The sequence below is a fragment of the Cherax quadricarinatus genome, chromosome 89 (genome assembly GCF_038502225.1).
Source record: "Cherax quadricarinatus isolate ZL_2023a chromosome 89, ASM3850222v1, whole genome shotgun sequence".
Lineage (NCBI taxonomy): Eukaryota > Metazoa > Arthropoda > Malacostraca > Decapoda > Parastacidae > Cherax > Cherax quadricarinatus.
This window is the reverse complement of record NC_091380.1, coordinates 9,444,004-9,462,614: the sequence shown is the minus strand read 5'-3', so window position 1 is coordinate 9,462,614 and position 18,611 is coordinate 9,444,004. Positions and strand designations below refer to the sequence as shown.

The 18,611-nt window shown below is 40.9% G+C and overlaps 1 protein-coding gene across 2 annotated transcripts in view; it reads right to left on the bottom strand.

Moving 5' to 3' along the window:
* Positions 1–18,611, bottom strand: part of Nup133 (nuclear pore complex protein Nup133) — a 77,470-nt gene that overhangs the window by 3,516 nt on the left and 55,343 nt on the right. For both annotated transcript variants that reach the window (XM_070104167.1, XM_070104166.1), the window contains exons 13-20: positions 17,933–18,087; positions 13,493–13,613; positions 12,004–12,228; positions 10,794–10,983; positions 10,540–10,673; positions 7,239–7,451; positions 2,637–2,837; positions 287–509 (exon numbers count right to left, since the gene is read on the bottom strand). In XM_070104167.1, coding sequence (XP_069960268.1) covers positions 287–509; positions 2,637–2,837; positions 7,239–7,451; positions 10,540–10,673; positions 10,794–10,983; positions 12,004–12,228; positions 13,493–13,613; positions 17,933–18,087 — 1,462 coding nt within the window. The remainder of the gene's footprint in view (positions 1–286; positions 510–2,636; positions 2,838–7,238; positions 7,452–10,539; positions 10,674–10,793; positions 10,984–12,003; positions 12,229–13,492; positions 13,614–17,932; positions 18,088–18,611) is intronic.

Below are 18,611 nucleotides of genomic sequence, written 5' to 3'. Positions count from 1 at the left end.
TTTTCTTTCTTTTTTGGGTCACCCTGCCTCGGTGGGAGACGGCCAACTTGTTGAGGAAAAAAAAAAAAATCACTGCTAGTAACCAAAAGCCTACACTTTTTCCTGACCTTGAGCATTTGAGATGTGGGTGGATTTTGAGATTTTTTTTGTGGGGGGAGCACACCTTACATGATTGAAAATATAGTACTATATCAATAATATTAAATAGTTTTTATCCTGTTTCCCAAATTCACATGGAGGAATGGCTCTTACACAATATGCAAGAAAATATGTGAAACAAAATTACCTTGGGTAAATGCTAATTCTATGGTCTTGAACAGGACAGTGTCACTGATGGCATCGAGAGGATTATCTGTGTCCATGTGTTGCCAGGAGTTTCTCAACACAGCGCGCACCCAGATGTCTCGCTTAAGCTCGTACACTTCCTCTAACGGCACAAATGACAGGAGGTCTAGTGCCTTCTTGAAGTCAAATTCATTAGCATAAAAATTTTCTTCACTGGTGTACAGCTGAAAGAAATTATAAAGGACAAATTTTAATTCATATAAAGTTGTGAAATATTAATAGGGTGATATAACAAGAGGAAGCCAGAACCCTCCCAGGGTTCATCCAATAAGAAGAATGGGAGAATATAAGGTTTGATCAAGGTTCCCTCAGCATCAAGGCAAAAGACTAATGTTTTACATGGTCTACGCCCCTCAAGGAAGGTTCCTTGATGTTGGTGAGGGGCTCTTGATTTAGGGAATTGGATCTGTGCTCCAGTTCCCCGAATTAAGCCTGAATGTCTTCCACATCCCCCCCCCCCCGGCCCTGTATAATCCTCCGGGTTTAGCGCTTCCCCCTTGATTATAATAATAATAATACATGGTCTACGAGCTTAATTATATTATACACTAGCTACATTGACGCACCAGCTCCACAAAACCATTCACAAGTGACCTGGTAAAAATGTATAGCACATTACAGTATGTACACAGATGCAATCAAAAACTAATGTAAGAGAGGAAATACCTGTACTGACCTCATCACAATTACAGACTGCATTTTCTCAGATACTAATGCATTCACGGAAAGGAAAAAAATATATGGAGATTTGATGTTTTAATTCCAGATATTTTTTTTTTTAAATTATATCCCCTCAAGGGAGGTTCCTTGATGCTGGTGAGGGGCTCTTGATCTAGGGAATTGGATCTGTGCTCTGGTTCTCTGAATTGAGCCTGAATGCCTTCCATCCCCCCCCCCCTACTTTTGCTGTATAATCCTATGGGTTTAGCGCTCCCCCATGATTATAATAATAATAATTTTAAATTATATAGCAGAGATTAATTGCCATGGAAAATTCCAAAGATTTTTTTCAGTTATTTACTGCTTGCCACAAGTATCAAAAGATCCAGACATGAATAATATGACTTTGTGCAAGACAAGGAGAAGCTGAAAAATAAATAAATAAATGAGGACAGTGAGGCTCAGGTTAGGGTGTATAGGAGAGATTACTTTCCAGTAAAAGTAGGTCTTAAACAGGGATGTGTAATGCCCCCATGCTTGTTTAAGATATTTATAGATAGTGCTGTAAAAGAAGTATATGCTAGGTTGTTGGGGAGATGGGTGGGATTAAAGTATGATGAATCAAATACAAAATACGAGTTGACACAGTTACTTTTTGCTGATGATACTCTGCATTAGGGAGATTCTAAAGAGAAGTTGCAAAGGTTAGTGGATGAGCTTGGGAAGGTGTGTAAAGGTAGAAAGTTGAAAGTGAACATAGAAAAGAGTAAGGTGATGAGGCTATTAAACTGATACTCCCTCCCATATTACAGGGAGGGAGTATGGCAAAATGAATGTGTTCAGATATTTGGGAGTAGACTTGTCAGCAGATGGGTTTATGAAGGATGATGTTAACCATAGAAATGATGGAGAAAAAAAGGCAAGTGGAGACAAAAAAAAAAAAAATCCATGGAGGCAAAGAAGGTAAAGTACAAGAGTACAGTGGTACCAACACTCCTATATGGATGTAGCTTGGGCTGTAAATACTGCAGCAAGGAGGAGGCTGGAGGCACTGGCGATGTCATGTCTAAGGGCAATGTGTGGTGTAAATATTATGCAGAGAATTTGTAGTGTGGAAATTAGGTGGAGGTGTGGAGTTACTACAAGTATTAGCCAGAAGGCTAAAGAGGAATTGTTGAGGTGGTTTGATCATTTAGAGTGGATGGAGCAAAATAGGATGACTTGGAGGGTATATAAATCTGTAGTGGAGGGGAGGAGGGGTAGGGGGTCATCCTAGGAAAGGTCGGAGGGGGTAAAAGAGGTTTCGTGGGCGAGGGGCTTGGACTTCCAGCAGGCATGTGTGAGCATGTTAGATAGGAGTGAATGGAGACGAATGGTTTTTGGGACCTGACGAGCTGATGGAGTGTGAGCAGGGTAATATTTTGTGAAGAGATTCAGGAAAACCGGTTAGCCAAACTTGAGTCCTGGAAGTACAATGCCTGCACTTTAAAGGAGGGGTTTGGAATGTTGGCAGTTTGGAGGAACTTCTGAACTGTCGTATCTGAGCGCCTCTGCAAAGAAAGTGATTATGTATGAGTGAGGGTGAAAGTGTTGAGAAACGCACCCACATGCAAAGAATGAACTGGACTTACATGAACAAGTTCGGTAGGAGAAAGAACTCTCATACTATCTGGGTCGAGGGAGTGTGCAGTGAGGACTGGCTCAGGTAGCTGCTCCTGATAGATAATGAGTTCCTCCTCCAAGCTCATGGTGCCATCCTCCAGCATGCTTGTTTCTCTCGACCCTGGCATAGTGGATGCTAGGTTACACAGCTTACTTAAACTCAGCAGTGTCTGCAAAGTTAAATCACTGAATAAATACACCGACTCATTTTACCACAATGGTCATAGCCAACTAAGATGTGATGGGCCACAGAAGGGAGCACTATTACATATTCATTAAGTGACCTGCCAAAAGTGCATCAACATCACAATTCAAATAATACTCTGGCCTACAACATCCCAACCAATTTTTTACAGTAAAGGTTCCGAGTCTCACACCTCCAACACTCTAGTCTGGCTACACACTTTCCCTGAATGCCTTCGTACAAGAATATGGGTCATAAGAAAATGCACGACAAAAATACAAAGCAAGCTTAAATTCCAGATAATAAAGTGAACTTTTTCAAGAATTGTTTAAAGATGATACAGAAAAGGTGATATTATTGAGGAACTTTATAAAATAACCTATAACTACTAGTGGAATTTCTGCAAGAAAAAATTGGACATTTTATTAAGTTAAGGTGTTCCTATTAATTGGATTCAAATTTTGGAAATACTGTAATTTAAACCAATTCAGTGGCAAGACTAATGGACAAAAAATTTAGCATGAGCAGTGGAATAAAAGCTGAAAAAATTAATTTTTTTTTTATATATTTTAATAAGACTGAAAAATTTATGTACTATCAGCTCACAGGTGCAGTCAATTAAAAGCTCATGCATAGATACACCCAGTAAAAAAAAATATATATAAAAAAAATATTCTAAATTTGATCTCTCATGTTTAATCAAAACAATATGAATGAATGTGGTTCTATCACAAATGCCACTAGGAATGAAACTTGGTAAATAACCCAAATGTGAAAACTTCTCATTAACTTTGGTCATTAAACATGTATGAAATGAACATTTACAAATTTCTATCTTTTATATCACTATGTGATTTCGGTTTATACACCATCTGCCAGGTACCCGTGTATTACATACAGTGAGAGGTAAGTCACCCTCGAACTGGAGGACCCCAAGTAAGAAGACAGAAGAAAGAAGATGAACGACACCCCCTCACAAAGGGGGGTGGCCACCGCCGGGTCACCATCTGGAGAAGACCCGGGCCGAAAGTACTGGCGAACCTACATGAATGAAGTGAGAGACACCAGTACACTACTTTTATCATTATATTACACTTAGGCAAATGGACATAAACAGAAATCGTAACATCCATTGATGTACCTCACAAATCAACAGCCGAATACTTATATAGAGAAGCAGGAGACTGCCAGGAATATTTAAAATGGAGCATTTTTTTGTCATCAGTAAGCTATCTAGGTTAACTTTAATGAACCTTTTACAAAATTTGTGATCCAAAGTAGGAAACTCCATCACTCATTCAAAGGCTGTCTTTCCAGAAGTGCACAAACATCACTTTTCAAAATGACTCTCTGGCCTGCAACATTCCTACCCGTCCTGCAAAGTGTATACACTGTACTTCTCCACCTCCAGAATCAAAGTGCCTAAAGCTGGTTTTCCTGAATCCCTTCATAAATGTTATGTTACTCATCAGCAACACATCAGTTCCTAAAAACCACTCGTCTCTAGGCTGATCAGATTAGTCTTTACATAACTGGGGAAAGCTACAAATCTCAAATGGTCTTTAACCTCTGATTACATCCCTCTTTGTCCTGTTTCATAATTAGAGAAGTGATGCACAATGGCTGTTTTGCACACTGTACAAATGAATGGAGATACTACCATCTTATCTATATGACAAAAGAAAAAAACTTGTTGCAAGCTTTGCACTCTGGTAGGATTCCAAGTCTTCGTCTCATCAGCATGTAAGAGAACAGGTAAATCTTACCTGGAGTAAGAGATACCAGAAGCATCAGTGGCAGGAGGAGAGGCAAGAACCACTGTTATGAAGTGTATTAGTTTGAGGAAATGCAAGTTTAACATTCAGAAGATGGAGGGTGTTATTACCATTCTGTAAATTAGAAATACAGCGGAACCCCGGTTTACGATCAGCTCCCAATGCGACCAATTATGTAAGTGTATTTATGTAAGTGCGTTTGTATGTGCATGTTTGGGGGTCTGAAATGGAATAGTCTAATTCACAATATTCCTTATAGGAACAAATTCGGTCAGTACTGGCACCTGAACATACTTCTGGAATGAAATAATATTGTAAACCGGGGGTCCACTGTACAGTACAGTATAGAGAAAGCAAAGTACATGTACAGGAGTTTTCACTGGAGAAATGAACTTAGGAGAGAAGAAAGTTCATTCAGCATTTCATCTAATATTAGGCAGAGTTTAAGAAATCAAGAAGACAGCCAAGGTGAGAGGATGAAATGTGAAGAGTAGAAATTTCAGCTCGTAAAAATTGAAGATCAGAGATGTGGAAGCCATGGAGATGGAGAAACATGAGCTCTTCTCATGACAGATGCTGCAGTGAATGTACATGCCACAATGCATAAAAAGAAAAGCCTGTCACTGAGCAATGGACATGAACATCAAGGAATGTAGACAGCATATTAGATAACCCTTCAGCTTTGAACTTGATAAACAACGTAAGATCTATTAACGGTAGAGAGCAATAACATCTCCACAATGAAGCCAGATAGAAGAACAAATACTACAGTTAGAAGCAGAAAAGTTTTGAAACACTGTACTCCTGTTGAAACCCCTGAATGGGTTGCAATGATTATTATGTATATATATAATTATTATCTTTTCATATAATTTTAAACTGCTTATATTTGCAATAATAGCTAAATCGTGAATATATTGCTTTATAATATTATTTGACATAATGTTCTTAGGTAGGATGTTATATATTATGTGCTCAGTTCAAGTCTTGATTGTCTAACTACTGTAATTATTGCTTGTGGCTCGTTAGACTGCCGGCTTCTGTTTCTGAGCTGCAGCTATCCACGGAGCTATCACGTGATCGAGGGGGGGTGTCCTCACCTCGCCTGAAGTATTCAGTCTGGTCTAGACTCGCTGTGTGGTTGGACAGATTGTCTGTCTCATTATTCTTGTTAGTTCTGGAGACTCTGTTCACAGAACATTGTATAGACTTAGTGATTTTCGACGTTGTACTGAGGTTGTGTGTCGCATAGACACTCTAAACAACTCAGGTCCTGAGCTGTAGCTTCTGACCTAATTTGTACTGGTACCTGTGTATTATCACAGTCAGGGATTTTCTTATGCTGAACTTAGATTCAGTAGTATGGGAGTTTTGTGACTTTTGTGGAGGATCTGCAGATGGTCCCTACTTAGTGTCGTTATGTCATCTCCTCGTTCCTGATTCTGTGTCGCAGTTGCTTGTTATATTGCTATTGAGCTTAGCATTCTTTTTATTGTTCAAGCAGACTGTTCTGACTGCCAGTTGGTCAAGAACTTAGTTTATTTGAGGACTTTGTCAGTCACTTGTTTAAGTCTAGTCGAGTCGTGAGACATAGCGAACTACTTAGAGCACTTACACACATACATACACACTTACTTGTACATATTTGTAATATCTTATTAAATGTTAATGTACCAGACGGTACTTAAGAATTATAAATGTGATATGTGCTTTCAGCACAATAATATTGTACTCGAGAGAAGTGATATTATTTTGATTACTGTGATTAATTTAATTTAATATGATAATATACCTCTAGACTTAATAAATTTATTAAATTTTAATTTCTCTAGTTAGTAGCCTACCAGTTGTAATCCTGAAGCACTATTGAATCATACTGAATCCTAATGGATAATTGGACAAGGATACTGACTACTTGTTACGAAAACCCAGTAACAGGCTGGATGCTAGAGGGGCAGTCCTTTCTAGTATTCACTGGAGATCTCTAAGCTTTTAGAATCGCATTTTTTGTAACAACTCCAAAAAAAGGTTAGCAAGAACTGGGATTAAAGGTAAGGTCACAGCAACACCAAAGATTTGAAACTAGTAAATACCTTACATGAGGAATGAGTTACAATCAACACAAAGACAAATAAGATCAAGAAAGATCAGTATGGCCATTCACTGTCCTACACTCTGAGAAAACTAACAACAAAATTATAAATGCATAGAAGTATCAGATGGGACCTAATGCTCAACAATAATAAAATCCTAAGAACGGAGGTTATACCACAAAGTTTGCTAAACCCTTGACTTTTAATGGACTAATAAGGGAGGCAGATGGCCTGTAACAGCAACTGTGGGGGACAGACAAGACTGTTTTATTGTGAGTTACCCATTTAACCAAGTGCCAAAGTATCAGTATCAGGGATATTGGCTAATTTTGATGGAATTGGTCTAAAATTGAGCATCAGCATTAGCAAAAATTTTGGCAGTAACAGTAATAATGGACAATTATGTAACTAATGCACTTTGTCCATTGCTTTTGAATCAGTTAACACAGCCAATTTTGTCCTGTATTTCCAAAGTCCATTAAAATCACAGTTCATTTAATCAAGGATTTACTGTACTACCTTCTTTCTGCTGAGGTATGCAGTCTCCTCTAATGCCAGCTGGCGGAGAGTTGAAGATGCAGCTGTAAAATCCCTCGTTTGAATGTGATGGAGCCAAGCAAGAGATGTATAATCCTGAAGGAAGCGTGACAAGTCTCCCTGAGTCCCGTGACTCAGGAGACGACCTCGTTTACCAGTCTCCAGGTACCACCGGAACACAAAGTCTGAGAACCCCTGGAAACAAAAACACTGGCATTATTACTGTTATGTGTTGTGACTATTCACTGGACATTTGTGCTCTTCATTCATGAAATCGTAATGACACGATTGCAAACAATCCACGGTATGGGTGGGGACTGAACTCACAGCAAGTGAGCAGTAAGACTCCTGGCCAGTACATAAGTCACTGGGCCAGCTGGCCCGTACGTAAGCCACTGGGCCAGCTGGCCCATTGGCTTATGTACTGGCCTGGAGTTTTACCACTCACTTGTCGCGAGTTCAATCCCCACCTGTACCGTGATTTGTGCTCGTTACAGCATCTCCCACCAAGGCAGGGTGACCCGAAAAAAAATGCTTTTACCATCGTTCACACTATCATTGTCTTGCCTGAGGTGCACAGATACACCAATTTAGATGTGCCTCATAAATTTAATTTGTGACAATATATCAAAATAAATATAATTCCAGTCTTTGCAAGAGTCTGTTTATGTATTTTGCTCTGAGAAATATTAATTAAAAGCATAAAACATGAAGAGCAACTGTAAATAAATGTTCTTTGCTTACATGTCAACTACAGTGGAACCTCAGTACTCAAACAGCTCCATACTCGAACAATTCAGTATTCTAATGCTTTGTTCGGTAAACAAATCACTTGGTAGTCAACTGTTTGATCGGCATTTGACCAAACAAACACAACCTGGCGGAACTTAGCAGTAAACTATTTTGTTTTTTTCACATTTTTAGGCATTTTTTAATATTATTTGTATAAGTAAGTCACCATGGGGCCTAAGACGGCTAGTGATAACAGCCAACCAAACAGAAAATTGGTTGGGAAAAATTCATTCTGTACTCGAAGAGATCAGCACTCAAACAGCCTCCTGGAACCAATTAAGTTTGAGTGCCGAGGTTCCACTGTATTGCTGCGAGTTAATTCAGTGAAGAACTGACATGATCTTGTTCATAAGATTTACTCACAGATGACAGCATTTTAGAGGGGGCACCACTACAACAGTGACAGATAACTTGCTTGTGCTCCGTGTGTACATGTTAACTAAAAGTCATCCATAACTTTCACACTATCAATGTTTAGGATGACAGGAACACAGGACATATAAAAAAAATCAACATTTGTTTACAGAGTAAAGCAACAACTTATGGCAAGTGTGCCATTTAGTGACAAAGAAAAATAACAGCATGTGAGTATATAAAACCCATTAACACAATATATAGTACAAACTTACTACCGTCCTGCCAAGTGAATGTAAAATGAAAGCCTGTACTTGTTTTACATGATGGTAGGATTGCTGGTGTTTTTTCTGTCTCATAAACATGCAAGGTTTCAGGTACGTCTTGCTACTTCTTCTTACACTTAGGTCACACTGCACATACATGTACAAGCATATATATACACACCCCTCTGGGTTTCTTCTATTTTCTTACTAGTTCTTGTTTATTTCCTCTTATCTCCATGGGGAAGTGGAACATAATTCTTCCTCCGTAAGCCATGCGTGTTGTAAGAGGCGACTAAAATGCCAGGAGCAAGGGGCTAGTAACCCCTTCTCCTGTATATATGTATTACTAAATGTGAAAGGAGAAACTTTTGTTTTTCCTTTTGGGCCACCCTGCCTCGGTGGGATACGACCGCTGTGTTGAAAGAAAGAAGAAATAGTACAAACTGAATGAAATTTGCTATCATCAACAAGACATGTATCTAAATATGCACTTCAACTTCCTTGTCAGCTTGTATTCTCCTCGTTAGTTTCATGTTGTTTGCGAACAGGAATACCTCCTACTCTATCCCTTGTGTCATGTCATTCACACATACAAGAAACAGCACTGGCCCTAGGACTGACCCTTGTGGAACTCCACTCAACACATATGCCAATGTAAAAGGCTGAAGATTTAGAGCAAGTGTACCTCTGCTACATAGATGCAATACTAATATCCAGGAAATAATCACAAATAAAATAAGAAATCGTTATTATTTTATACATGGGGAGCTCTAAAGCTACAGGGGTAACACAGTGAATATGGAATAAAAGTTAATTAGGTTTGTCCCAAGGAAGGGATCCAATTCTATTGATCAACAGTCCTTTAATTTTTTTTTTTTTATTATCACACTGGCCGATTCCCACCAAGGCAGGGTGGCCCGAAAAAGAAAAACTTTCACCATCATTCACTCCATCACTGTCTTGCCAGAAGGGTGCTTTATACTACAGTTTTTAAACTGCAACATTAACACCCCTCCTTCAGAGTGCAGGCACTGTACTTCCCATCTCCAGGACTCAAGTCCAGCCTGCCGGTTTCCCTGAACCCCTTCATAAATGTTACTTTGCTCACACTCCAACAGCACGTCAAGTATTAAAAACCATTTGTCTCCATTCACTCCACTCAAACACGCTCACACATGCCTGCTGGAAGTTCAAGCCCCTCACACACAAAACCTCCTTTACCCCCTCCCTCCAACCTTTCCTAGGCCGACCCCTACCCCGCCTTCCTTCCACTACAGACTGATACACTCTTGAAGTCACTCTGTTTCGCTCCATTCTCTCTACATGTCCGAACCACCTCAACCCTTCTTCAGCCCTCTGGACAACAGTTTTGGTAAAAAGGAAACTCATTTTTCTTTTTCGGGTCACTGTGCCTTGGTGTGAGACAGCTGGTGTTAAAAAATCCTTTCCCAGCATCAAGGGATAAATAAGAGATGAAGAATTAGATACATGTGCAACATGTGGTTATCTTCATAACCAGATGTTGCAAACGTGTCTTAAATGTTTATCTTGTCGGTATTATATACCATTCATATACAAATAAAAGGATAAATAAAGAAAAGGAAAGACAAGAATTCAAGCAATGATAATGTGTAGCCAGTAAGGCATCTATGAGAGAAGGGATAATTTGTTTTTTTTTTGTGAATATTTCTTCAGTGTAATGTGGTTTTTCTAACCATTTTCTCAGCTATTTAAAACAGATAACCAATTGAAATGTCAGTATATATATGTTCCATGTCATCACTCCTGAAGGAAGCAGAGCCATTAGAAGAATATTATCAGACAGTGGAAGACACACAACTTATAAGAGTTCATTGGTTTGCCACACTTACATCAGATCCAAACTGGGTCATGTACTGGGCAAGTCTCTCTTGGTTGTCTGTGCGGTCACACACTTCTACCAGCGTGCGGAAGTCGCAGTATTTCTCAGCCAGGCCCACTGCTTGGTCGTACTGCTCACCTTGCACTGTTGAAGTACAAAACTATACTTGCAACCTTGGAAAAACATGTAAATCATGAACTATACTGGAAAAATTGTATAAACTAATGTATGGTGATGCAATATGCAGCTGAAACTATAATTTACCAAGTGGCTGAATGAGGTTATAACGATCCCTCTCATAGGCACGTGTGAGGGCCTGGTGGGAGTCGTGGCTGACAGCCACCAGGGAACGCAGCTGAGGCTGGTAGCCAGTGAGAATGACATCAGAGAGATCAACCATCTGTGCATACAGCTTGGCTCTAGTGGCACCATCCTCGGCACGGACCAAACCAATCTGCCAGTAAAGAAAACTAATACCACCTGCACTTGCTACTTTTAAAATGGAGATTGTAGCAACTCAAAAGAGACTTTGCAATGTAAAATACTTTAAAATACAGTGGCCCTCGTTTTAAAATACAGTGGTCCTCGTTTTTCGTAATTAATCCGTTCCTGGAGGAACTACTATAAACGAAATTTACGATTTGCAAATCAATTTTCCCCATAAGAAATAATGTAAATACAATTAATCCGTTCCTAACACCCAAAAGTATTAAAACAAAAAAATTTTTTACATGAAATATACATGTAGTACATAAACAATACAATGGGAAATAATGAATGAAACATTAACAGCATAACACTTACCTTTATTGGAGATTCTTCTTAGTGTATGGAAGACTGGAGGAGGAGAGAGATTGGATTGTTTACAGTTTTCACTCTAGTCCTGTCTCGCAAAGTAACTGTGGAGAGAGCTCTGTTTCTGGCGTCTCTTTAACACTTCCCTAAAATGGCTCAAGACTTTGTCACTGTACATATTTCTCACCTTCTTTACCACAGGTCTGGCACTAGGAGCTTTCTTTGGAGCCATGGTAGCTTATTTAGTCCTTGCAAGCACTAAAATGAGTGGAATATTATGAAATATTTCGTAGGAGCATTTGAGGGGACCTTCACTCACTGGTAAACAATGCCAGACTGGCTGGGTAGGGAGGCCTCCCCGGCTCACACCGTGCGTACACGTCCTGGACGAACTACTATTCGCGAGTCAACCTATGAAAGGCGAGTCCATGTTTATACGAAAATACCCCTATGATTGGCGAAATTTACGATTGCCGAGAACTACGAAAAGCGAGGGACCACTGTACTGTATATAATTTATACAGAAGTTTTAATGCAAGATAGTGAACACTACCGAGCTTGCCAAATTATTAATAAATAATCAACACCATTATATCTCACTTTGATATTCATGGCCACATTAATTACAATATTTTAAAAGTTAAAAATATATTTTGGTGTGAAAAGGTAAATCCTGTACCTTGACAGTAGTAGTGTGTTGTTCCAGCAGCAATGTCCGAGCTCCACGAGTGCCCTGGGAAGCAGTCCATGGAGTGTGTTCCAGCGGTGGGTCACTCGTGGTTCCTGCAACACTAGCAATGCTGCCCGAGGCAATTTTAGCTCCTCGCAGCAGGGCCAGGATGAGCGAGTTCACCGAGTGTATTGTTGCGGGAGCATCCCGAGGAGCCACATCAGCTGCTAAAACCTGCCAAATTTGGATAGATTAATTTTCTTTCTTTAAGATAATACAAAAATGACCAATATTTGTTTACTTTATACATATTTTTTTGTGTCTTCATATAAAATAACTTATAACATCCAACTGATGAATCAGAATATAAAATCAGAAATAGACAATATTCCTCAACAGGAATAATGAAAAGTATAAAAAGAAAACTTGCTAATCTGTTTAATAAACTACTGATAACAGTGACACAGACTGTCAAGTCTTTACAGAAGTGATCAGTGCTAGAAGTGAAAGATTCACAAATAACACAGTAAGGTCTGTCTTATTTCATCAAATTGATAAAAATAGATAATTTGCAATTTCACGAGGAAGTGGAGAGGAATCCTTCCTCCATAAGCTATGTGGGTTGTAAGAGACGACTATAATGCCAGGAGGAAGGGGCTAGTAAACCCCCCCTTCTGTATAAATTACTAAATGTAAAAAGAAAACTTTCATCTCTTCTTTTTCAGGTTACCCTGCATCAGTGGGAGACAGCTGGTGTGTTAAAAAATAATCATGTGAAGGAGGGACGATAGGGTTGGAGAGGAGGTCTGACTACAAAGGACAGAGCAGAAGGATACAAGAAGGATGTATAAATCTGTGGTGGAAGAAGGAAGGGTAGCGGTCATCCCAGAATGTCTGGAGGGAGGAAGTGAAACAAGTTCTATGTGGTATAGGCTGGAGCATCCAGCAGGTCTTTGTGAATGTGTTACATCAGAGTGGAGACAGGTGATTTTTAGAGTTTGACATTCTGCTGAAGCGAGCAAGGTAACATTTATGAAGGGATTTAGAAAAAACAGTTAGCTGAACTTGTGTTTATCTGGAGTTTATCTGGAGAGAGTTCCGGGGGTCAACGCCCCCGCGGCCCGGAGGTGGGAAGCACAGTGCCTGCACTTCGAAGGAAGGGTGGAAATGTTGCTGTTTCTTATGTCTTCACACTTCTAGCAAGCCAGCTATTGAATGATGGTGAATGTGTTTTTTTCTTTGGCAGTCACCCTATCTTGGTGGTAAAAAAAACAAAAGCAAAAAATAAATGCACTCAAGCATAAGGAAGGAAGGAAGTAAACAAAATGGGTAACCAGTGAGATGAAAGGGAGAATAAGAATAAAAATTCTCATGGTCATAATTAAGTGTTATAGTTGCTTTTTCAACAATCTTGAATTAAAGAAAAAACTGCTTGCCCAGAAGAATGGGCTTCTTGAAATATACAAGCAGAGTTGGAAGAGAGAGAAACCTTACTCACATCGTCTTGTGCTCGTAGCAGCCCCCAGATGATGTCCTCTATCTTGCTCACCCGACGATAGAACAGGTCAGAGTGAGTCAGCTTGCCCTCAGGGGATTCGTTACGATCCAAGAGTACATGCCTGCAAGTAAACAACTTCTTGAAAAATACATCGCTTTGTTCAAAAAAGTACCAGACACCGCAGAACATGGAGGGAAGGAATGTCTGAGTACCAGACACCGCAGAACATAGAGGGAAGAAATGTCTGAGTACCAGACACCGCAGAACATGGAGGGAAGGAATGTCTGAGTACCAGACACCGCAGAACATAGAGGGAAGAAATGTCTGAGTACCAGACACCGCAGAACATGGAGGGAAGGAATGTCTGAGTACCAGACACCGCAGAACATGGAGGGAAGGAATGTCTGAGTACCAGACACCGCAGAACATGGAGGGAAGGAATGTCTGAGTACCAGACACCGCAGAACATGGAGGGAAGGAATGTCTGAGTACCAGACACCGCAGAACATGGAGGGAAGGAATGTCTGAGTACCAGACACCGCAGAACATAGAGGGAAGAAATGTCTGAGTACCAGACACCGCAGAACATGGAGGGAAGAAATGTCTGAGTACCAGACACCGCAGAACATGGAGGGAAGGAATGTCTGAGTACCAGACACCGCAGAACATGGAGGGAAGAAATGTCTGAGTACCAGACACCGCAGAACATGGAGGGAAGAAATGTCTGAGTACCAGACACCGCAGAACATGGAGGGAAGGAATGTCTGAGTACCAGACACCGCAGAACATGGAGGGAAGAAATGTCTGAGTACCAGACACCGCAGAACATGGAGGGAAGAAATGTCTGAGTACCAGACACCGCAGAACATGGAGGGAAGGAATGTCTGAGTACCAGACACCACAGAACATGGAGGGAAGAAATGTCTGAGTACCAGACACCACAAAACATGGAAGGAAGGAATGTCTGAGTACCAGACACCACAGAACATGGAGGGAAGGAATGTCTGAGTACCAGACACCACAGAACATGGAGGGAAGAAATGTCTGAGTACCAGACACCACAAAACATGGAGGGAAGGAATGTCTGAGTACCAGACACCGCAGAACATGGAGGGAAGGAATGTCTGAGTACCAGACACCGCAGAACATGGAGGGAAGAAATGTCTGAGTACCAGACACCGCAGAACATGGAGGGAAGGAATGTCTGAGTACCAGACACCACAGAACATGGAGGGAAGAAATGTCTGAGTACCAGACACCACAAAACATGGAGGGAAGGAATGTCTGAGTACCAGACACCGCAGAACATGGAGGGAAGAAATGTCTGAGTACCAGACACCACAAAACATGGAGGGAAGGAATGTCTGAGTACCAGACACCACAGAACATGGAGGGAAGAAATGTCTGAGTACCAGACACCACAAAACATGGAGGGAAGGAATGTCTGAGTACCAGACACCACAAAACATGGAGGGAAGGAATGTCTGAGTACCAGACACCACAAAACATGGAGGGAAGGAATGTCTGAGTACCAGACACCGCAGAACATGGAGGGAAGAAATGTCTGAGTACCAGACACCACAAAACATGGAGGGAAGGAATGTCTGAGTACCAGACACCACAAAACATGGAGGGAAGGAATGTCTGAGTACCAGACACCACAAAACATGGAGGGAAGGAATGTCTGAGTACCAGACACCACAAAACATGGAGGGAAGGAATGTCTGAGTACCAGACACTGCAGAACATGGAGGGAAGGAATGTCTGAGTACCAGACACCGCAGAACATGGAGGGAAGGAATGTCTGAGTACCAGACACCGCAGAACATGGAGGGAAGGAATGTCTGAGTACCAGACACCGCAGAACATGGAGGGAAGGAATGTCTGAGTACCAGACACCGCAGAACATGGAGGGAAGGAATGTCTGAGTACCAGACACCACAAAACATGGAGGGAAGGAATGTCTGAGTACCAGACACCGCAGAACATGGAGGGAAGGAATGTCTGAGTACCAGACACCGCAGAACATGGAGGGAAGGAATGTCTGAGTACCAGACACCGCAGAACATGGAGGGAAGGAATGTCTGAGTACCAGACACCGCAGAACATGGAGAGAAGGAATGTCTGAGTACCAGACACCGCAGAACATGGAGGGAAGGAATGTCTGAGTACCAGACACTGCAGAACATGGAGGGAAGGAATGTCTGAGTACCAGACACCGCAGAACATGGAGGGAAGGAATGTCTGAGTACCAGACACTGCAGAACATGGAGGGAAGGAATGTCTGAGTACTAGACACCACAGAACATGGAGGGAAGGAATGTGAGTCACAGGCACCACAGAACATGGAGGGAAGGAATGTCTGAGTACCAGACACCGCAGAACATGGAGGGAAGGAATGTCTGAGTATCAGACACCACAGAACATGGAGGGAAGGAATGTCTGAGTACCAGACACCACAGAACATGGAGGGAAGGAATGTCTGAGTACCAGACACCACAGAACATGGAGGGAAGGAATGTGAGTCACAGGCACCACAGAACATGGAGGAAGAGAGATGGGATGGAAAGACGCTTGGAGTTTTGAAGACAATTATTATTTCATTTATGAGGGGAAGCACTAAATTCATAGGGATCAGGTAATGATGTCAGATCTAATTACTTGAATCAAGAGCCCCTCACTGGCATCAAGAAATCTCCTTTGAGAGGACAGAACTGAAGAGCACTTAGACCTGGTAGATCACTCAGTGCTCTACCAGGTAAGAACATAAGAATGGAGGACCACTGCAGTAGGCCTACTGGTCTATACTAGGCAGGTCCTTACCAACCACTCGCACCTACCCAACTGAAGGAGCTGAAGCACCAGGCCCATCATAAGAGTACTACTGAAAAAGGAAGGAAATCTATCATCATTTCACTAGTGTACTGGAATCTCGCTTCCCTTCCTGCATGCTCTTCAAATTTATACAAGAAATTACTTGAATATCACCTGTCAGGCAAGTAGGTGTCAAATGTACAATATAAGTTGAAACCTCTACTCCACTTATCCTCAAACTGGTCACAGACCGGGTAACAAGTATGGGTGTTCCTCGACTTATGACAGGGTTACACTCCAACAAACCCATCTTAAGTCAAATATGAATACTATATGTTTAATAAACAAGTAAATGAACAAATTACTGTAACTAAATCTTCTTTCAAGAAACTGGCCATATCCCACCGAGGCAGGGTGGCCCAAAAGAAAAAATGAAAGTTTTCCCTTTTAAATTTAGTAATATATACAGGAGATCTAGGTAGTAGGCTGGTAGACAGCAACCACCCAGGGAGGTACTACCGTCCTGCCAAGTGAGTGTAAAACGAAAGCCTGTAATTGTTTTACATGATGGTAGGATTGCTGGTGTCCATTTTTCTGTCTCATGAACATGCAAGGTTTCAGGTACGTCTTGCTACTTCTACGTACACTTAGGTCACAATACACATACATGTACAAGCATATATATACATACATACCCCTCTGGGTTTTCTTCTATTTTCTTTCTAGTCCTTGTTCTTGTTTATTTCCTCTTATCTCCATGGGGAAGTGGAACAGAATTCTTCCTCTGTAAGCCATGCGTGTGGAAAGAGGCGACTAAAGTGCCGGGAGCAAGGGGCTAGTAACCCCTTCTCCTGTATATATTACTAAATGTAAAAGAAGTAACTTTCATTTTTCCTTTTGGGCCACCCCGCCTCGGTGGGATACGGCAGGTGTGTTGAAAGAAAGAAAGAATATACAGGAGAAGGTGTTACTAGCCACTTGCTCCTGGAAACTAACTAAATACCAGTACTGAAAAATAAACAAATGAATACAAGTTACAAACTTGCTGCCTACATGCTTGGTAATTATCTCAAGTTTCAATTCCAAAGTAATTGCTTGTGCACCATCGTAAAATCGAAATATCCTTAGTGGAATAACCTTAAGTTGAGGAGCACCTGTACCAGATGGAGTCCCAAGCCTCCAGTACTCCTTGCGCTGAATGGCTCATATGAGATGAACCAAGGTTCAGTCCTGGGTGAGAAGACTTATGAGCAAGTATCCTTACACCTGCTGACCCCAGTCACTCAGCAGAAAATGGGTACCCAAGTGTTAGTCAACTGCTGTAGGTGGCATCCCGGGGAGTGGCAGTATAACTAAAAAATAAACAATGAAAAAACTTATGGTGTGGGACCAGATGCATTGAGCTGTCACCATTTATATTCATTATTTAGTGCAAACAGTAGAATTATGGTCTATAAAAATAAAAGAATGTTGTACTTCTTCCTGATTACAGCATCAAAAAGAATGTTGTACTTCTTCCTGATTACAGCATCAAAAAGAATGTTGTACTTCTTCCTGATTACAGCATCAAAAAGAGTGTTGTACTTCTTAACTTAACAGCAACATCAGAAATAATGTGCTTCTTACTTGACAGCAGCATCAATGAGGTGTTGGTGGTCATTGTGTTTGGTGCGCAAGGCTGTAGCAAAGGCCAGCTTTTCTCCGTGCTCGGTCAAAACAATCCTTGTCAACACCCGAGTCTCCTCTACGACGCCCACACTTAAACGCTGCCATAGTCCTGTCTGCAACAATCAGAAAATATTGTATATTCTGTGGTATATAGAAAAAAAAAATCCAAATGTATCTCTAATCAATAACTACTGAATGCAAACATAACATTTAAAATTTGTACACAAAATACTGCACTAAAATTTCTCAAAATGCTAATAGCATTAGTTAAAAATGATATAGACCAGGGAACTGGAAGCCAGCTGGAAACTGGCACTCAGTAAGGACATCTCTTGTTGTACACTGAATTGTAGTTAAATGTCTAAGATATCCTACTTAGTAATCTATGTACATGTATGGTATATGATACCAACAGGATGAAAAATTAGACACGTGCAACATCTCGGTATCGTTATTGTAGATGTTTTGCCAACTAGTGACTATCAATACACATTCAAGGACACTATTGTGTCCTTGAATGTGTGTTGATGTGTATTGATAATCCATTGTTTTTTGTGCGTGTTTATTGAGTGTGACTGCTAAATAAGCCACCACAGGGCCAAAGAATGTTCCGAGTGCCAACCCTTTCATAAGAAGG